The 22,302-nt window shown below is 42.1% G+C and overlaps 1 protein-coding gene across 1 annotated transcript in view; it reads right to left on the reverse strand.

Moving 5' to 3' along the window:
* PTPRM (protein tyrosine phosphatase receptor type M) overlaps positions 1–9,731 on the reverse strand; it is a 423,056-nt gene extending 413,325 nt beyond the window's left edge. Inside the window, exon 1 of the mRNA XM_088524079.1 lies at positions 9,659–9,731. Within this exon, the coding sequence (XP_088380205.1) occupies positions 9,659–9,731 (73 nt within the window). The remainder of the gene's footprint in view (positions 1–9,658) is intronic.
* Between the last annotated feature and the right edge of the window lie 12,571 nt (positions 9,732–22,302).

Here is a 22,302-nt window from a genome sequence, read left to right on the forward strand (position 1 = left end):
CTCCCAGCACAGGGGCTGGTGCCCGGAGGCAGGAGGGCACTGAGCAAAGCGCAAGGCACCAGCAACGCGGCCCGGAGGAGCAGGCACCGCACGGAGCAGCAGGGAAGGGGCTGGAGGAAACACGCGAGTTGGCAGCTAAGCAGTGTGTTCGTAAGGGTGTCCCGGTGGTTAACAGCTTTGTTAAATATGTATGTTATTTGCTGTGGAATAGGTGGTATTAAAGGGCAATTTTAGAAGAACTGAGAGCAGGTAGGAACCCTCCCTTTTCCTCTGCACAAAATTCCAGAGTACACACAGCCCTGGCAGATTACTGTAATTGCCCAATTCTTTCTTTTATTGCCAGACCACTGTGTAGAGTCAAAGCACTGGAATCATGTGAATGGGGCTGCTGCTGAGCGTCACGTAGTTGTTCAGCGGCAGTTTCGAGCACACAGAGCTCATTTTTCTGCATTTCTGCCTCCAAAGGTCCAGAAACATCTACATGTTGTAACGCTGCCACCCAGGCCAGAATTTGTTTTTAGAGCTGCAGCTCTAGCGTGGCACTCCGCAGCTTTTGTGAGGCCTCTCGGAGAGGCAGTTGTGGAACGTGCGAGATGTCACTCTCCGTAGGCGAGGGACTCCCAAACGGTGCTTTGCCAAACTCCCGCGATCCACCCAGCCATGAACACGCAGCTGCTTTCAATTTTCATTCATCCCTGAGTCATAGCAGGTATTTTCCAAAATAAGAATTTTTGTCGTGTAAAGTTTGGATCTGTTTCTCCATATGAAAGCAGGGTCGGAATTCCAAAACAGTAGACAAGGCCTACACAACTATTTCTGTAGACTAAATTTGCCCTGAACTTCTACTGGGGTACAGTTAGACCTAACCTAGACTGTCCTTCCTGAACTTCTCAATCCACACATTTTCACGTAACTAAGGTTTTAGCCCAACTCTCAACCTAGAAAGCAACCATTAGCCTCCCAAGATTTCAAGTCTACTATATAAGAAGGTAGAGGTTTCCTGTGCTGGGCAAGATTGAGGTGCACGTTCAACAACGGATCTGCCAGCATATCAGCCTGCAAATATCTCTGCTTACAGCTGAAAACACAACAAGCGTCATCCCCAGCAGGACTCTCACTGAGTTACCACCGTGTCACTCCCCCGCATGGATAAGCCTCTGTGAGATATTAGGCTACAAACTGAATAATATATTCTTTTTTTTTTTGGTGGCTATAGGTTGTCAAAGAGGGTAACACTTTATTCCCCAATATTCAGGATGCAAAAAAAGTCATGGAAAAGTCATGGATTCTAACAGACAGAAGTGACTACTTCTGTCTAAACATTTGTGCCTGCAAAGCACCAGCTTTGAAGCTCTTATAAGACCCATTTTAAAACTCAGCTCATTCTGCCGCTGTTGCCTGGCTGCAGGGGAAGCTACCACTTTATTTGCCAAGAGTCTTTTTCAACTTGGGCTTCTGAGCCCTACCAAATTCCAAAGTATATTTGTTTTAAAGGGTGTGTGCTCTTGTCAAGCACTCACAAGTAAATAAAACACTCAAAATCCAGTATTTTCAAAATCTCCAAATGAAAATGTTAAACTAATTCACATAAATCTCTTACTAGCCTAGATTTATGCGGCAATTTTAACAATAATTTTTCAAGTAAAAATATAAAGCATACCCTGTGAACTATATATGTGATCTTCAATCCATGTACTTTTCTGTCACCATAAACAGAAAACACTAATGTAGGGCAATACACAGGCTTGCATTTCTCATTTCCAACAAGTAACATTTTTACTTTTTTTACTCGCTTTAATTGTGCTTTGATTTTGCTCATTTCCCCAAAGACACTCACAGAGCTAAGCCCCAGAAGTTGCGCTCCTCTCTAGAGGAGCCTCTTGCAGAGGCTTCCTCCGAGTCAGACACCGGGATCAAGTTGACATCTCTCAGGTACAGTAGAGACGACATCAACTGCACGATGTCTTTCACTTATTACAGGGACAGCAATTTATCTTGCATAACTGAGAAATTACTTTAGTAACAGTGGTGTCTGCATAACTCGAAAAGAAAACAGCTCAAGAGATGTGTTATGAAAATTGCTTATATTGAAGTGCTGTAAAGCCCTGTAAAATAACCATCTAGCCATGGAATTAGGAAAAGGCAACATTAAGCTACAGCAATTCTCAGTCATTAATGTAAGAACTTCCCCACGGAGTGCTGTGGTTCCTGCAAATGTCTCTATCGCCTAAAGATGTGAGATCATTTAAGCACAGTATGGCAAATTCCAAGGGAAGATTCAAGTTATCAGTGGTGACTAATGCCTGCTGTAACGTTCCTCTAAATACATTGAGGGGTTCTTAACTGTGACCCACTTTTTTTCTTTTTAATGGAAATCCAGCAAACGTTTTCTCAACTGTGAAAATTTGTACTGACCAAAACTAGACTAAGAAAGAGTTGAAGAACCTGCCTAGGAAGATACTCGCCCATAGTATAGGCGAATGTCAGAGTCAGGACTTAAATCCCCATCTCCCCCATCCAGGTAGGGGTTCTGGTCACTAAACATCAGACTATCACAGGAGGAATTCATCAACACGCATCTCTCACCCTGCACTCCAATGAGACCGTAACGTTATGTCACCCCAGTGCAGAGCAAGAAAAATATCTGTAATATCAGTAAGTTTCACTGAGCAGGAAAACTGCTCCCTGGTCAAGACATTACATGTCTTCAAACTGTGTGCTTTTTCACCCATACTACTGACTTCCAAAAATAATAAATACAATAAAAATTATAAACATCAGATCCTGAATTACACTGCTTAATTTAATAGAAGCAGCAGCGCAGTAATCATAATAAATTATACATATCCTTATGCACACAGTGTCAAAGCTTGAAACAAACACGCTTCCTTTCTCAAACAAATTTTCAGCAAGTCCACAAACAACCAGGACTCCTGAGTTTATAGTAAAAAAATAAATAAATAAAATAAAATAAAGGACTTTTAACAATTACTTTATTTACTAGTGCTACAAGGGAGTAGATAAGAAGGCAATATGTATTTTCAAATGAAATAAACAGGCAAATCCCCACTAAGAAGAATAAATACACCAAGCACGTACAGAGAGGGCCATTATGTCCAATACAGAGCCCACCATAGTTCACTAAGAAATTCACTTCCATGTTCATTTCCCACCATCAGCAGGGCTGTATGTTGGAACTGGGGAAAAAGTCATGAACTTTAAAATAGCAGAACTGAAAGAAACAGGAGTTTCTACGCAAATAGAAGACAAGACGGGTCCCTTTAGGAGATTAACCATGAGAAATGACCGTGTAACATTCTTTTTTCAAAACTAAATATTTGTTTTCTCTAGATACCCTCGGAAACATACTTTGTAGACAACTTTGTAAGCAAATTTTTTAAGACACAGACATATGAACCAATGCACAGATTACCAACACGTAAGCAGATACTAAAGTGTCTATGTTGTGGATAGAAATAATTTGTTCGGTCTGGCCCAGGTTCACCAGGAGCACTGCAGTATAAGACAGTTTACTGGTTCATCAAGAAAAACACTCCGCTTACGAAAACCTTAAGGTTCAAGCAATCCTCTCAGCTAAGCTACCTTTGCACAGCACAGAATTCCAGGAAAGGGCCAAAGACAAGATTATTCTATCCAATGCTTTAATTTCAAAAATAAAGAGCCTAAATAATATTTAAGTTCAGAATTAAGGTTGAAAGAGGCAATAGAGTTCGAGCTATTAAAACACTATCTTTCTGAAAGGTTCCCTAAAATAAATATGCCATGAACTCACATAAATCCCACTCTACCAGTCACGTGCTGTTGTCTTTATTTTGCTCTTCTCAAAGGCGAGGAGCTGACATGATGAAAGAGGTAATTAGCTGTTAGTTATTCTGAAGCAAAAATACATTTCTTGGATTAACAAAACAGGGCTGTAAAAGATGCTTACAAGACCAGTTTAGCCCTGAAGGAGGGAGGTTGCAGTGACACCACCCTCCACACTCCCCCTCAGAAAAACCTACTGTTACCAAGCACTGCTGCTCTCCAAATCAGGAGGGCACATAGAAATAGGGCACCTAGAAAATAAGGCACAAAGAAAATGTTGGGTTCACACCTTTCCACTGGAAAAAAAAAAAGTATAATGAAGGTAATGAATCTGTAACTGCAAAGATAACCAACTATTGCCACATAAAGCTGTCAGAAGATACACTGAAGCCTTTAATAAGATATAAAAAAAAATGCTTCAAAATTAAGCAAAATGTGACTAAATATAAATCCTTTTGTGCTTTCCAGGTGCAATTTAACTGACTTTTTAAGACTTCAGAGCATTTATAGAGCATTTTCTTTTCTGAGAACATGTCAGTCTTTCACACTCTTGCCGAAAGTCTTGCCTGCCCTTCCTTCCCACCCCTGTCCCCAAAGGCCCTACCTCCAACCCGTCTTCACAACTTCTTCCTTCTAATACTACCCATCTTTCATCTGGGCAGATCTTACTTTGCTTCCTGCCATTGCTCCCTAATTGGCAAAGGGTCACAGTGCAGTGAAATGGCTCAGACACGGCTGTGTCTCACCCTGGACATAAAAATGTGTCAGTCAGATATGGAAAAAAATAAACTCTGGTCTCCATTTTTAAAGCATGGGCAGGGATTCATCCACCACAATTCCTAGTAACATTAAAGCTTAAAAACTAACTCAATGCTCAGTATTTCCCAAGAGTGCAGACACCACCAGCATACACCACCACTTCCAAAAAGAAATTTTCTTAAATGGAGCAGAAGTCTTCTCACAATGCATTGAGAAGCTACACTCACACAGCACATGAGCTTTTATTTAAGAGAGGTAGGCATCAGTCAAATGGTTAAGACCTTCTCAGATCTCTGTAGCAGTAATCTCCACTGCATTTAAACCACTAGGAAAGGGCTAACAATTCCTTTGTAATTTGAAGCATTTTTCTGTATTTTATTATATAAGAACATTCTTTCTTCCTCCTGTCGAACAGTAGCACAGATATGGAAATGAGCCTTTTTGCACATAATCACAAGTTAATTTGTATTATATTGACCTGCTGCTAACAAGCCACCAAGGGACTGAAATACTTCAGGTCACAAAAATTCATCAAGCATCCTCGCACCTCCCAAACTCCAAATATATCCACATTCAGAAAGGCTAGTTTACAGCCCTTCATCTTTCTGTGCTTGGAAAAGTGGATTTAGAGATGCAGCTACACCTAGTGATCAGCAGTAGATCACAGCAGGCAAATCCAGCAACACACAATGAAAGGAAGCTCTTGGATTATGAAACCAGAAAGTGGCATGTGAAAAGACTGGCGGGGAAAAGCAACGCAGCAGAATTCACTATTAAGCTTTTCTATAAAAATATAGCATCACACACTCCAAACTGTCTTTTAGAAATGTTTTTTAATATGGTGGTAACACTATACTTTTTTATTACTATTATTAGAAATAGAAGTCTGGAAATTATCGATAAAAAATAATCACATGAAATAAGTAAGACCCTTTCAATTTTTGCTTTTAAAAATGAGAATTAAGAAAATTTACGCACATTCACACATTAACAAAAATAACCTATTCTTGGGAGCGTTTTCAGAACTAATTCTTTGCAATGTCACGAGTGTTGGCTGAGATGCTCCCAAATGCACATCATTTTCTAGGGAAGCACTTTTCACAACCTAGCTACAGAACTACCTTGAAAGAGTTTTTTGACAAGGGTACTGAAGAGCTTTAGGCACAAGCTATTCTTCTCAAATGCCATTTCCTCCAGCATAAAACTGGAACATGCAAAATAGGGTCCATTCATAGACCCCGATCCCACAACACAGTGGACTTGTTCAGCCAAGTCAGTGTCCATCGTCTTCCAAAGGGCAACTCTAACTGGTGTGAACTGCACCAGTTATCTCAGCATTAAACTGGCCATTGGTAACTACCCTGCTTGACACATTTGCTGATCATCTCAGCGTATGACTGAGTGGGCATAAAAAATAAACCACCTCCACAGCTTTGCAGGTCAGGCCCGAATGGCATTAGTCAGACGAAGTTCGCTCACTCTGTTCTAACACAGTTTGTGAATTATCTGAGGATTTGGACTTTCTAGATGCCAATCTAGCAACTTCCATGAGTATTATGTATGTTATTTATCAAAAAAAAAAAAAAAAAGTGCTGCTAAGTTATTTCAGGGCTCTGTAATTTGTTTTTTGCGCAGATTCTGAAGTCTACTGAGTTGTGAGACCAAAGAAACATTACAGGAATTTTTCAATGTCATTACATCCTCGTAACATTCTGTAGGGTTTGATTTCTGATGTGGTTTCATTATTAACTTGTGACACCAGAGCAAGATCTGAATAGCTATATCTGAAAAATACAATCACTTTCTTTCTTGAGAAATTGTGACACTGCCAAAGAACAAGACTAGAAGCCCAAACTCACGTTTATATGGCACATATAAACTTTAGCAGAGCGTGAAGCTTCCCAGTTTACAGGCAAACTCCAACTTCAGTTACTTTCATCAGCTTCCTACTGTCAGGAGTGCTTCAAAAAATACATATGTGGAAGCTGATTCTTCAACACACTACGTAATTTGCTAGACTGCTTTAATCTGGAATACTTCTAAGTGTAAAACACAAATCAAATCATTGCTTGATATAAATAGCAGCTCTAGTAGCACCAAGCAAAAATTTTCGTCAGTGAGGAGTTTGGTTTGAGAAACTTTTCCCAGAGCTCATTCGACTCCACACTATGGACTTCATTCGGAAGAGCTGGGGTCTGATGAGCTGACAACCATGTGAGTCACTAATAAAGCTGCATTTTCCCTGGCGCATGTCACTTCCCTCAGGATGCGCGGGAAGCAGGACTGGATGGATGAGTGGACAGGGAGGGAAGCAGGTGGAATGAGCAATGCAGGCAAAAGCGGAATCTGTCAAAATGAGATATACACACAGCTCGAGCTCTGTGCTGGTAAAGTGATCAGAAAGGCTACACCACCAAACACTAACAAACACAGGGCTCTGACAAATTTGAAAGAAAACTTTAAAAAATAGTTGATGGTAGCAGAAACTTTTTATTTTCTTTATATTTCCCTGGTTGCAGAGCACTAAAGATTTAATCTATCTTCTCTCCTTTTACTTTCCCTCTTGCAGTGCCCAAACTAATCAGCAGTATCACAGCAAGTTTGAGCCTCAGCAAGTCAAACTGCTCCCTGTGTGCAGGGTGCCTACTCCCAAGAAGGAAAATATAAACACAAAGCACAGCCTTGTACATATTCAGAATGAAGTATTTTTATATTTTGTATTTATACTTTTATTACAAAATATTTTGCAGACTTCTATAAAAACTTCATTAGTCACCAGGAAAAGTCATTTGAAAATTCTGTAAGTATTTCCCCCTCCTGTTTTTCTGCTCAAAATTGTCCCGAGTTACCTGCAGCCCTCTATAAGCACTTGTAGGCCACCATTCAGTAGGGCTTATTCCTACTTGGAATAAAAGCTGAAGTCAAAGCAAAATAACAGAAAGAACATCCTCACATACAACCTTCTAGTCACCTTCTATAAAAAATGAGAATAAAACAGCTTAATAATAGGCCTCCTTGGGTCAGGCTCAGGTTGTAAGCAAAAAGCACCAATTTCATATGGCTGTGGGCAAATTTAAATCTATCAGAAACATGAGGCCTTTATAAAAACGCAGTTTTTGAATTCTATTACACATCCTCTCACCTTCAATTTCAGGTACCCATTTTGGTGTTTGACAGAACTCATCACACCCAGACCCTTCATTTTACATAAAACCTTGCGTTTAGGCTTACAATGTCCCTTCTGACTTTCCTCATCTCTGTGTTTGACCCAAAACCCCTTGTGGGAATGGATGGCCTTCCCCAGCCGGAATAGCCCGCGCAGGTGAGGAAGGAGGGAGCTCCCACCACCCCAGCGCTGCCCCTTTCAGCAACTCCTGCGGCGCCGCACAGGCCCTCGTACTAACATTTACACTACAATTATAAACGCAAACTACTAAATTAGATACAGCAGAGTTTCTCGGGGGGGGGGGGAGGGGAAACACACACATATATACTCCTCCACTCTTCCAGAAACACCTCAGCTCCTTTCTAAAACTTTTTGAATAAAAAGCTGCTGTGGTTTTTGCTGCTTGATTTCAAATTCTTGATACCATTTGCTTCTTGATGATCTTAAAATCTTTAGTTAGGGATTCATACAAAATCACATTGTTATTAACTGTTAAGCTGCTTTCAAAAGATTACGTGAAAATTTCCTGACTTTAAAAAGCCAAGATCTGATTTTTCAGTATGATTTTCTTCTGAATAAAAAACTCAACACAATAGCTGAAGGTAACACTAGAATGAAGCTCTGTAAAAATAAACCGGTAATTTTAGTAAAGGGTAAAAATAAAGACGGAGATAGAAATGCCAAAAATTACTTAACTGACCCACTGCTATTCTTTGCTTAGAACATGTGTGGAGCTGGGATTTTTGTTTACTCTTCCATAGGTTCGACCATATAACCCCCATCTGCAACAGGGGACAGCTATTACAAAAGCTAACTGCGCAACTCGAGGACAGACTTTTCTGTAATTTAATTTCCCTGACACTGATGCACCAAGCTTTTAACAAAAGCAACAGCAAATTTCTCCCCTGAGCAAAAATGACTCCCAGGCACACACTTCAAAGGGTAAACTACAAAAATGGAAAATTCATCAATTTTGTTCCGAGTGAGTGCCGCCAGTCAATACAAACAAATCTGTACATTCATCTTCACAAATGATCTTTACACTTAGTATTTAGCATATATGCATACACATGCAGAGACGGAAAGCAGGCCACGGCCTGCATTCAGGGACATCCTCTGCAGTTTCACCCACGCCTGTAGTCTCCTCCTTGGCACTTCAGGGGTGCTGGAATTACACATTTCAAACAACTGTGCGCGCAGGACATTAAATCAGCCGGGGACCTTGCCGAGCTGCTCGCGCTTCACTCCGCAGCCCCAAAACCCGGCCCGCGCGTGGGGCTGCTCCTCAGCGCTGCGCGGACGTTTCCCACGCGCGAGGCACTCCAGGAGCCCGGGAGGAGGAGGAGGAGGAGGAAGGAGAGCTGCCCCAGCCTGACTTTACACCACTCGTGCTGAACCCTCAACCCTGCATTTCCGATACTAATGAGTTATAGGACTAACGTGCGTGAGCTCGGCTCCCTAGCGCACAACGGCGGGCGGCCTCCCGCTAACACGAGCGTTTGGCGGGGACTGCAGCCCCGCCGCGCTCCCCAGCCCGGCTGCCTCCCCGCGGGGGAAGCGCCGCGGGCTGCTCCCGGCCGCGCAGGAAACTTATCCCCACGAGCCCCAAACCGCGGTTTAGGAACGGGGTGGGAAGGCGGGAGGCGCGCCGGGGGATCCCGGACTAAGGCAGGAGCCAAGCTGAGACTTCAGTGAGAGAGGAAAGAAACAAAAACAACGAGGAGCGCCCGAGGAGCCGCTTCCCCGCCGGGCGCCGCCGGCCGGAGCCGCCCGGAGCCCCGCACAAGTTTCCCGGCCGCGGCCAGGGCTCCCCGTGGCCTCCGGGGCGGCGGGGAAGCCACCCGGGCGAGCCCCGTCCCGCCGCCGGCACCGCCTCGTCCCGCCGAGCCCCCGAGTGCCCCCTCTTACCTGTGAACGTCTGCGCGGCCGCCGCCAGCCAAAGTCCGGCCAAAGTAACGAGGCAACTTCCAACTTTCCCCATGTTTCCACCCGCGGCTCCCGCGGCGAGCCGAGCGCCCGAGCGCTCGCCCAAGGAGGAGGCGCCCCTCGCGCCCCGCTGCCGGCGGCGAGCGGGCTCGGGGCGGCCCCGCGGGCGGCTCCTCCGCTCCCGGCGCCTCCGGGCGCGCCAAGTGTCCGGGGCCGCCTGCGCTCGTCCCCGCGCCGCTCCCCCAGGGCGCCGCCGCTCCCGCGGGGCCGGGGCCAGCCCGGAGTCTCCTCGCCCGGCGCCGCCGCCGCTGCCGCCGCTCGTCCCGGCTCGGTTCAGCCGCGGCTCCTTCCCCCCCTCCCGGCAGGCTGGAGGGAGCGCGGAAAGTCACGCCCAGCCGCCGGCGGCGCCGCCGCCTCCGCCGCGAGAGGGCAGCGCGGGCGCCGCGCGCGGGGGCTCGCGGCGAGGGGGCCCCGGCGCTGCGCGGGCCGCGCTCCCTGCGCCGCCGCGCGACGGCCGGGAGCCTCCCGGGCAGCGGGGGAGGAAAGGGGGAAGCGCAGCAGAACGGGGAGCAACAATAAATAAATAAACAGTGAAAAAGCCGCGCGCCCTCGAGCGCCCCGTTAACTCGGCGGCGGCGAAGCGAGAGCGGAGCCCCGAGCGCGGCCGCGCCGGAGTCTGCCAGGGCCCCCTCGGAGGCGCCCACCCCTTCTCACCCCAAAGCGGTGAGCGGAGAGCCGCTTTTCATTGAAAAACACTAAAATTTGGTTTTGTTGCTATAATTTGAGACATGGATGGGTTTCTCTGGGCTGGCAACAGGCAACACCGAGGAAGTTAATAAGGTTAAAGTTGGCAAGTTGTCCTCTACACACACTGCTGCTGTGAAAACTTTAGCTCCTCAGCCTGCTTTTGTTCCCCCACCCCTTGGGAAGGTCTCCTGTGAGTAAAGAATACAAAATAAAATAAAAAATGACCTCAAAAATTGCAAGAGGAGATACGAAATGATGAAAGCAAAACTCCTTTAAAATGGCACTTAACCTTTCATTATTCATCAGCTATTTTCCTTTTTTTCTTTTTTTCTTTTCTCCACAGCGGTCATGAAATAAGTTGCTTGATAATCCATTTCACTTTGGGGCTTTGACTCCTGGAGGCTGTAGTTCCCCAGACGTGTTTATTGGTTTTAAACTAATTCTTTCTAAATTGGACGACTAACGGTGGAAATATTTTTATTGGCTACCGCCCTCGTGCAAGCTTTATTTTTATTCCAAGCGCAAGTGTCAGGCCGGATTTAATGCCTGCTTCTTCCCCAGGGGCTGCAAACAGAGCCGCAAAAATGAGAGTCTAACCAAGGCTGCAGTTACAGGTCTGAGCTAGGAAGTCCCAAGCCCAGAGCTCAGGGTCTCTCTCCAGGACAGGCCCTTGGATTTCTGTACTCCCTGTGTGCTGTTGGCCGGCTTCAATCCTTCCCCTCCTCACACCTGGAGCCGTAACTGCACCCATCCCCCTCTTCTAGGCTCTACAGCACACGCAAATACCCACAAACTGCTTATTTTGATTATAATACGAAGTCCTCCAAGCTGCATCATATGCCCTGGCTACCCACTACTGTATCACGGTATCGCTGCTGGGCTCTCCCGAAGCAGCGTGAACTTTTTGGGGAGGGGGTAAGGGAGCGAGCTCAAAAGCTAACGCGAGAGGGCAGAATAGCATTAATTGTTGCATTGCCTGACGTCAGACCTGCTTTGCTTTGGGGGCTTTCTCTTTTTTTTCTTTCCTTTGCCCGAAATTTCCCATCATTCTCAGAAAAAGGCTACCTTGATTCCCAAGAACTTTGAAAATCTTTGTAGCAATTGTAATTGTAGGGCTTTTTTGTTTTTGTTTTACAACTTCTTAGTAGGTGTATAATTTATACACTTTCTTGCTTTCTAAAAGCTGAAGTTCTATCTTCTCAAAGTTAGAAACTACAGATAGTCATGAAAATGTTACCTCTGTAACAACAAAACTGTTAATTAAAAACTCTGGAAGTCTAATAATAAGCATTTTAACTTGTAGGAAATTTAAAATCTATCTGCTAGTAGATCTAGAAAGAACCTGAAAGTTAACAAAAACTATGCATTTTCAAGATTTTAACGTACATCAATAGGAAATGCACTCAAGCAAGCTTCTTTGCAAGATTTTTGTTTGTTTTTAAATATGGATTTTTAAAATTACAGAATCCCAGCATAACTGGGTTTGCAAGGCACCTCTGGAGATCATCCAGATCAAGCAAGGTCAGCTAGAGCAGGTTGTCCAGGGCCATGTCTGGTTGAGTTTTGAATACCTCCAAGGATGCAGACTCCACGACCTCTCTGGGGAATCTGTTCCAGTCTTTGACCATCCTCACAATCTAGAAGGGTTTTCTTATGGTCAAGTTAGCATCTGTTTCAGTTCATGACCATTGCCTCTCTCTCTCATACACAAAACACACATGCATAGCTATTTAAACACATTGGTATGATCCTCCTGAGTCTTCTTTTTCTCCAGGCTGAACAGTTCCAGCTCTCTCAACCTCTCAATGAGAGATGCTCCAGTCATTTTAATCATTTCTGTGGCTCTTTGCTGGACTCACGACAGCATGTCCATGTCTCTCTAGTCCTGGGCAGCTTAGCACTGGGCACAGCACTCAAGGAAGGATGAGCAGAGAAGGCTCATCTCCCTCGACCTGCTCATGACACTCTGTCTGATGCAGCCCAGGGTGCTGTTGGCCTTCTTAGCCATGAGGGTTAAAGTCCTTGAACTTCAAGGACATAACCATTCTGTGTGATTTAGAATAAATCAAATAAACATTTAAGCTCTGGGGAATAACTGAAACAATGAGAATAACTGAAAAATGAACAACAACTGAAAATGAAAATAAAGCAACTGGATGCTAAATTGTGTATGATTATGCTGTTTATTACACAAACTTGACCAGCTCAGCTGCCCTCTTCCTGCTAATCTCTTTCTTTCAGATCCATTTCCACTGATGCAGAACTCTGAGCTACTTCAGACAACCGATTTTGGGGATTTCCAGGCTGACAATGTGAACGAAGGTGCAAATTCTTTTTGTAATGTGGAAACAGAAATAAGTGCTTGACCAATGGCAAGACAAAGTTCCTAGTATATAAGCATACATAGGTTGTTAACAGCTATACACAGCGTGTTTATCTGTTAGCTGTTTAGCATTCATTTAATGCACTATCCATATTCATACAGCTATTCATTCTATACTACTGGCACAAGAACAAGTAAACATATCTTAGGTTCCATAAGACATCAAGGCCACGCATAATCCTTAGCATGAAGTCATCCTTCCTATAAAGAAATGAAGTGGGAACACTCTCTTGCTCATGTTACAGCACAAATAGAAAGGCAAAGACTCTTATTCAAACACTGGAGGAAAGCCCAAACATCCTGCCTTTTTTTGACCCATGACAATGCTGATTAAGTGGCCAAGAATGTTGGCTACAGAGCTGTCACCTGATCTTCTGGATCACTATAAGGTATCGTCACTCATACAGCTTAAAGCTGTGTTTTTTTCACGCTATAAAATAGTCAGGCAGGACTGATTCTCACTAGGCACTCCATCTTGCTTTTTTCTAAAGCTCAAACAGATAAACAAAACTTCATGAGTCTTTCAATGACACTGCTCTTTAAGTATGATGGCATAAGTAACTTTCTTCATAGTCTGTATTTTCTTAAATAAATACATCACTCACAGCTAATTTATGAAAACACAGTGTGATTTTTGGTGGGAAAAAGGTAGGCAACATTTCCAGTTCTAAGTTTTACCAAAACTTTTTGTCAGCTGCAGTGCAATTCCAGAGCCAATCCTTGATCTAGGGGACCACTCAAGAAAAACTGTTACTTCTGTAAGACCAGAGAGAATATGCCAACCTGCCAAGATTTTTCTATTTCTTACTCTTTCTTCTTAAATGGCAAACAACAAGTCTCCTTTACCAATGTTGGCTTACCTATAGGTAGCTTTATCTTCTTACGCAGATTTTGACTGATACTCTTTACTTTTCACTAATGATTTTTGTGTCAAAAATCACAAAATGCACTTATCTTTGTGACAGGATTTATTGATTATATTATACTAATTCAAATTGCATAATATTTAATATATCTGTATTCATAGATGCTGTAAAAGTTTCATGTGTTAACAAAGAGTTATTTCAGTGATAAGTATAGCCTTCTAAATAAGTCTTCCAGTAGTAATTCAGATAAGTCAAGCCCCTTCTTTTTTGGTATGGGTAGAGTAAGGACATGATCCTTAAAGGATCATGTCTACTCCATGCCCTGTCTTTGCCTGACTCTGAGGAACAGCAGAGGACTCTTAAGGTCAATCTACACCAGCTGCAAAAGTTGCTGCATACAAAATGTTCCTCCTCCAGTAGAGACCGATCATATTTCGTGCTTATTGCTGCTGGGGCTTGCTGGCACTGGAATTGATCCCTGATCATTCATTTGGCACCGAGAGGCACAAATCACAACTGTGGCTGCTCCCTGTCAGATACTGTCATGTGTAACATGACTTCATGCTTTTTTTTGGAACTGCTAATGGTCCATTTTGTACCAAGGACACCTTGCTTTATGTGCCTGCCCTTGGTCATCATGAATTTTGGTGGCAATAAAAATAAAGAAGAGCTTGCTTTAAATTCTTATAAACCAGCATTTTGCGCAGTATCTGAAGGAGTTCTACACCTTAACATGAACTTATGGCAATAAGTATCTTTGAAAATTTATTTAAAAGCCTAGGAAGAATCATAACTCTTAATTTTGAACTTAATATTCTTTTGTCAGCTGAGCCTATTTTGGAAGGGTAAAACATTGAGAAAAGAATGGGGAAAAAGAGGTCAAATATCTAGGAAAATGGTGTGGATTTGAAGATCAGTAAGGGAGCACAGAGCAGTGGTGGCATTGTGCATAGATGGTTAGTTCAAGTCTAAGAACAGATAGCTGCATTGTGGAAGAGTAGCCATTTCGTAATCTCACTTTTTTTCTGTAATAACATGGATATGACTGGGTGTAGCCTAGGCAGGTAGTAGCTTGTAGCTCATAGGAAATAATAACTGTATATATATACACTGCTTTCTCCTTTGCTGAAAATGAAGTTTTGGTTCTGCAATAAATATAGTCTCATTTTACCCACACATACAATTTTTTTTTAAAAAAAAAAAGTAAGGAAAAGTACACCTTCTATCATGTCCTGTTCTTATGCATTTTGATGTCTGCAAGCCAAATCCTCTCTTGTCTTCTGATCCTCATAATTTTATCAGAGATCTATTGCATTTAGCAGTTTACAAAGATTTAAAATCACTGCAGCTTGTTAACTCTTAGAAGTGTTTTATCGCTCTGGTATGTGAGAAACAAGACTTCAAACCTGAACTCTCTGTCAGGGAACAGCAAGGGCTGGCTGCTTGCTAGAGGGTGGGAAACCAGAAGCCAAGCATGGCTGGACAGTGCCTTGCTGACCAGGACCTGTCCCTCTGTCCTACAAGGGAGCTAAGTGGCCAGGGTCAACCAGGCAAATTCATAGTGATAAAGCAGGTCCAAGGTCAAGCCAAGAAGTGGTAAGGGTACCCTGCCAAAAGGCAGGGTAAAACACAGCCAATGATGGCTGTGGAGCTAAGCCAAGCCACCAGCTGAGAGAGTCCATAATCTCATGGCAGGGCCTAATAGATCTGGGCTTAATTAGGGCCTGGGCCTCGGATGGGGGAGGTCCCAGGTGAGACTAGTCAGGACTGTTAAGGTCCAGTAGTGCACTCAAGGCCCTGACACTTTCCTCCTTTGCATCCTCAATTATATCACATAGCATTTGATATTTTCTCCAGCTTCTAAAAAAACCTTGTGGGGGAAAGAATCTTGACTGTCTTTTTGTTTGTTTGTTTGTTTTTCCCTCTCTCTCTCTTTTCATTTATACAGCTTGTTCCTGGCTTCTCTCAAAATGTGTAGCCCCTAACTGTGTCTTGGTCAACAATATCAGGAGGTTCATACAGGACAAAAGAGACTGAAGTAATTCAAATTCCTCAACGCTTACTAATGCCAACTGAGAGTTTATAACCTTCAGATTTGTGTATGGCTGAATGGGATTGGTCAGGAGCAGAAGCAGCTGGAAACACGGGATTGATCAAACACAAGTACTTGCAAATATTCATATATTCAGTCTTCAAAGTCTGTACAAATACAGTCTGTAATATCATCTTTGTCACTCGTTGCTTTGATCTTGTCATTCATCTGGGTTAACATCCTCTTCTATTACAAATTTAGGCTTAATTTCATTGTCTTCAAAGTTTTGTACTGTTCCACCTCTCCTTACTTATTTGAACTTCAAGTTGCTGTTCTTTTTCTATACAGTGCTTCTATAATCAACCGTGTCAAGAAATTAGACCAAAAGAATCAAAATTGAGGAGACAAGCACTCTTTAGTAAGCTAGCTCCTCTGCTCCTACGTTATACTGCAAATCTATAACATTATATTTGTTTTGCTAAAAATATTCTAGTCCACCTCTCTGCATAGATAAACTGTTTGCCAGAGTGGGCAGATTTCCATCAGATGGAACATTCTCACTAGTAGTGATCTCTAGAGACACCAGACAAAAGTTAGTTTTTCAGATATCTTCATATGAGGCAGAGGAGTGAGGCAGGCAACTGGAATAGCAATGTCTTATGGCATCAGCACTAACATTGACTGATCACGTCTGCCAGAGTCCTTCAGATGGTGTTTCCAATTAGAGTCAGGAGAAAATATTTCTCACATCCAAGGTCCATTCAATCACAGATGCATAGGAGCAAAAAAAAAAAAAAAAAAAAAACAGCTAAAAAGTTAGCTTTCTTTCAGCCCATGGGTTTCTTTTGAGTTTGTTCGCTGACATATGCATGTATATACATATACATATATATTTCAATATATTTAAATTATCATCAGATAGTAGTATTTGTGCCTTGGCATAAGATTATGTTTTTCCAAAAGCTAATTGTCAGCTGCTTAGGACTTTTGAAACAAAATAGTGAAATATGCAGCCTATTTGTTTCCTTCCTGAATCTCAAAAAAAAAAAATCTGTATTAGCTGAAATTAGAGTTCCTTCTGCCTCTTCATTACCAACACTTATTTAGCAATGTAACATTCATACGTTTTCAACAGCAGCTCTAGACTTCTTCCGGCCATTAGTTTGATGCAATCATTTTATGAGATGCGTTTTAAGGGACGAGGCCCTTGTGACAGCACTGTGGCCTCAAGAAACCGCTCCTGGAAGCAGAGCCCCAAGGGAAGGTTCCCTCTCTCCTTTTCTCTCTCTTTCTCCCACCTTGTTTTCTCAGCCACATAATTTAGCCAGATACAAGTGTAAGACGGCCAGTGCTTGCAGAGTATCTGTTCCATTGAAGTTGATGTTTATGCTCGGACTTTGAGTATCATTTCACCTTAATCCACGCCTTTACCTAACCCATGCCTAATCTGAGTCACCCTCCCCTCTCCAAGGTGGGATGTGGCACATGGATACCACTGCCTGCCGCCGGAGGTGGGACGTGACATGCATGAAATGTTATTAAACTGAATGCTGCTGGAACTTGAAGATTTTCTGTTCTGCAGCTGTAGGTGAACAGAAGGCAGTGTGCCTTATATCTTGTTCTTGTCTTTCGACATAAAATTGATTTTTTTTTCCTGTGAACTCTACTTTGACAACAATTTATACTCTTGCAAACTCTATGATACCAACACATCTGAGGCCGTTCTGAGCAGGCTGACACAGTATTTAGTGATGCAGAATCCATCAAAGAGGCAACATATGAGCAGAGGTACAAGTACAACCTTTTACCTCACAACCTAGGTTGACTTTAGGTATTTATCTTAATATGTTACAGCGTTGATGGGAAGTAAAATGCATATAATGATGACAGCTCTACATCGGGCAGTGCATGTCAGCGATTTGTAGAATTCATTTTGTATTTATGTATTTGGAAGTATTTGGAGATTTTTTTTGAAAAAAAATAGCAATAGTGGATCAGGAGAGATATTACAAAATTGAAAGGTTACATGTGAACTCTACCTATCCGATTTAGTTTTTCTTCTCTTTCTTTGTTTTCTTTTTTATATTTTTGGTTTTTTAGAGAGGGGAGGAATATATTTCCATATATTTTTGATTAAATCCTTGTTGGTGTTCGCTTGTGCAGAATGATGTAGAGGCGTGAAAGTTAAATGTGCTTCATACCATCATTTTTTCCTCTTGATTGCTCTCATACCAACAGCAGATGTCCAGTGAAGGGACACAAATATTTCCCTTTAGCAAATCATTCCACTGAAAATAATGGGAGCTTATTTAAATAGTGTGGCCCTGAGGAGACAAAGGAGTGAGCAAGCACAGGAAAATATAAGAACAGAAATGTACTCAATCGAAGAATTACTCTATTTGCATGCAGTGAAATTTTTGGCAAAGTAATAACATCAGTAGAAATTCAACAACCCATTGATTTGTCAGAGACACTGGGAATGATAACTTGAAATTTGTTGTGACCATGAACGCTATTGATTCTCCTGCTCTGTGCACTATAGTGTTGAAAAATCAATGATTTAATAATTGATTTTATAGTAACTGTTAAATTATTTTATTAAGTTTAAATTAAGAATTATGATGGATCCAAATGTGTGTGCTAGAAACATAATGCTGAAATGGATTCCTCTCAAAAGCTTAAATAACAATTCTGATGAGACAGAAATGATTACTAAAATAAAAGCATGATAAATAAAAGTCAGAAAGGCTTTGCAGATGCGGTGAATCATTAAATATTACTTGACTTTTCAAAATGAGTGCTGATCCTGCTGTTGTGTATTGTGTAGAACATTGATTAAAGTTAATGGGAATTCTATGCACAGGAAGGCTGCAATGGTAGATCTATTTTTTTCCTATCACATCAGGATTAATGGGAATTACAGGTGTGTTTTTGGACAAAAGCATGACCAATATAAAACCAGTCTTTTCTTGTCAAATTGAAAGGGCTACATTAGTTACAGCTCTCAAAAAGAGAGGTGCCTGGTTTGTCTTTTAACACTTTTACCAGTACTGTTCCTATTGGATCGAATCATATTCCTACTGAAATTGGCAGTAACAGTGCAGCTCCCCTAGCACTTAAGCTGCGTTTGAGGATATTAGGCACCTCCTAACCCTACATAACAGCTCTCCATTGTCCATCCTGTTTTCGCTATGCAGATGTGCAAGGATCATCTGCCACAATGAGGCAACACCACGAACAGAAAGATGGACTCCCACAGTCACAGTGTCTGTCTCAGCCTTTTCCTTAGAGTCAGAATGGAGGAGCCCAGAGAGACTGTGTAATCAGTATTCTGGGGGATTTTCAGAATTCAACAGGATAAGGCCCTAAGCAATCTTATCCAGCTTAGAACTTAGCACCTCCTTTGCAAAGAAAGTAGAACTAGGTAACCTACAGAGATCCCTTGCAACCTAAATATTTCTATGATTTGCCGATGAGCATCAGCGACAGATGGTTTTCTTGCTTCTAAGCTTCCATAGGCAGAGAGTTAGAGGAATCTGATTTTAAGCAAAAATAGTCTGAGGATGTTGGTAGGTACTGGAAGACGAGTAGATACTGGAAAAGATACTGAAAGAGTAGATACTGGAAAAGAGCTACAAAATGCTAAGTGAGTGTTTCAGTAAGTACCAATGCACTCTGAAAGCTTCATGAGTAGCATGCAGATTGGAACCAGTTTAGCCGGTCTTTGGCATGCGGTAGATGGCTACTGGTACGGAGGGGGACACCACTCTTATCAGGAGGCATATACTGACCATTTGTGTCTCAGCTGTCTTTCCACAGATATCAGGAAGCTCGGACTTTCTGTCTGCAGGAAGTCAGTCTTGTGAAAAGAGTTCTAAGCTGCCGGAATAACAGCGGAAGATGCAGAAACAAAGCAGAAGCTGGCTGTGAATTTGGAGATGCTCGTGCCATGGCTGTTGCTGTTGCATGCCTGGAAGGCCTGTGTGAGATGACTTAGCATGGCTTGAGGAAAAGGAGCTGCAAGTGTTCCATCTGGCCTGACAGAGGACTAAGCATGCTAAGCAGACCTGGGACTTCCTCACCATTGCAAATTGTGTTTCTGATTATTGCTGTTTCGTTTTTAAAGCAGCTGTCTCTGAAATTAGGCTGCAAAGTGTGCAGTTAGCATTTAGCCATAATGCAACTTTATGCTTCTTAACAGACTGTGTAAGTCTGGCTACAAGTAGAAGTGGCACAGGAAAGCATGAGAATTGTTTTGTATCCAAATAATAAACCACTGGCCTTTCCTACTAGGCATGCCCTTGTACTTTGGTATGCCCTTGTATTTTTGCATACTAGCTTGGAGATGCTACAATACGCATCCAAGCTTGCATTGGCCTTTCCCTGGTAGAAAAGAGGGTAGAGAAGAAGTGTTAGACGAGAGAACAACAGCAGGGACTGCTTTGAACTGGCTGGAAACACCCTGGGCTTACATGCAAAGGGTCACACGGCAGATTGGAAACCTCTGGTGACCTCAGGCTCCATGATTCTATTACAACTTGGAGCAGAAAACATAGGTGTGAAATGTGATCTTCCGCAATGGCATGGATCAAAATGAAGGAGTGTGGATACACATATGAACCTTGACATGAGGACTGTCATCCCACCTGTCAGTAGCTCCTCTTCCTTCCTGTCTCTGCCTCTTGTTCTTACTTCAGTCTCAGAGTTGTGCAGCTCGGATGTGAACTTCAGTATACCATGCTCTGGTCTACCCTAACTGTGTTAGAGTAAGTCCCAGAAGCAGATTCACTGGGTCTTGTTTCCCGTGCCTCAACATCCCCGAGGGCTTAGAGAAGAGGTTCACCAAATGAGTCCTTTTCTCTCTCTTACTCATTTGTATCAGACTGGAAACAAGGAATGACTGATGAGGTGCTTCTGTCTAGTCTGATGTAGAGTATTTCTCTTCCTGGCAGGTCTGAAGCTGCTGTTGACTCCGGGGTGGTGATACATGACCAGCCTGTGTAGTCCTTCGGGATAAGTGTAAGTCTAGTGAGACTTAGATGGAAGCAGAGCAGGAGCTGCTGCTCCTGCAGCAGCAGATCTGTTGGTTTGTGGCAACATGGATTCTGCTTTCTGTTGTCCAGAATGATCTGGAATCTTTTTCCGTTATTCTCTCATCAGCTTAGGGAATAATCTGAAAGTGTTTGTGAAGCTATTCCACACAAGCGGCCTGTACCTTAAGGCCATTTGGCCATAAGGCTGTCACTGAAGATGCTTTTACCAAAAAAAAAAAAGGTGGTTACTATTGAAAATATAAAAAGGAAATATCTGGCTTTGTTCTTGTGTTTTTCTAGGTCTGGCTTTGAACTTTGCCTGTTTGATTCTGCTAACAGTCTGTAAGTGTAGTGGTAAAATAATATTTTTGATTTAATATGTCCAAAAATGGAGTCTGAAAAGAGTTGGAGGGAATTGAAAAAGTTAAGTATGAGTAAAAATGCAGGAGTATTTTTGCCCACTTAAGGTGACTTTCTTCAAACCCAATGCTTAAAACTACAGTAACTGTACATCATATTTTAACCTATTTAAAACCTATTTGCCATAACTGTGCTGCAGCTTCTTTAATCTGTTGCAGCTCACATGGCCATGCAACTTTCTTCACTAATAACAGAACTCCAGCTGAATTAGCTATATCTATCTTAGATAGACATAAGAGAAAATGTCCCTTACATTCACTGAACATTTTAGGTTTTACTGAGAAGAGAACATTTCTGGGCTGCTCCTGATGCCCTTGAGAGCAATTTTTTCTCATTTTCCGTAATTCTTTTCTGTGATTCAGTTTCTGTGAAGAGATTCTAAGAAAAATACAAAAACTAGGGTAAAGAAAGGTGAGAGGGGATAGAAAAGAAACAAAGAAAGGAAAGATAGAGTTAAAAAACAAAACAGCATGTAGTAGAAGCACTGATGAAGGAGGAAGAGGAATCAGTGACACAGAATAAAGGGACTTAAAAAATGAAGAAACTATTGTGTCCTCACAGAAAAGTAGCATTTACCGGTGGCTAACATTTCAGAAAACTTTTAAATAGGAATGGTCCGCTTACATTTCACAATATTTTTGGTCCATCCCAAATGAAAAAAAGTACCGGAGAGCACTCTGCCAGATACAAATATATATATATATATAAAAGATGTTCTGTTCTATTCTATTCTATTCTATTCTATTCTATTCTATTCTATTCTATTCTATTCTACTATATTATATATAATATGTAAATTACATGATTTATGTGATCTGTATGTCCTTTATACTATATATACACATGTGATTTATATTATGATTTATATACATGAAAAATATATATATTACATGATTGCTTATCTCGGTTGATGACATTTATCTTTACAAATTCACTGAATTCTTTAGGTGAGAGAAATCAGAAAAGATATAGTGGCATTCTCTTGGTTTTGTTCAGAGTGAAACTAAATGTCAATGTCATTGTAAAGACGGACTTCTATGTGTTATGTGTGCATAGTATTGATTTTATAATGAATTGCATTCTATAAAATGCAAATGATTTAATATACTTTAAGAAATGTATGTTATGGATATATAGCCTGTGCA

Source organism: Tinamus guttatus, unplaced genomic scaffold, assembly GCF_059628265.1.
Source record: "Tinamus guttatus ecotype Peru unplaced genomic scaffold, ASM5962826v1 Tinamus_guttatus_pri_ptg000203l, whole genome shotgun sequence".
Taxonomy (NCBI): Eukaryota; Metazoa; Chordata; class Aves; order Tinamiformes; family Tinamidae; genus Tinamus; species Tinamus guttatus.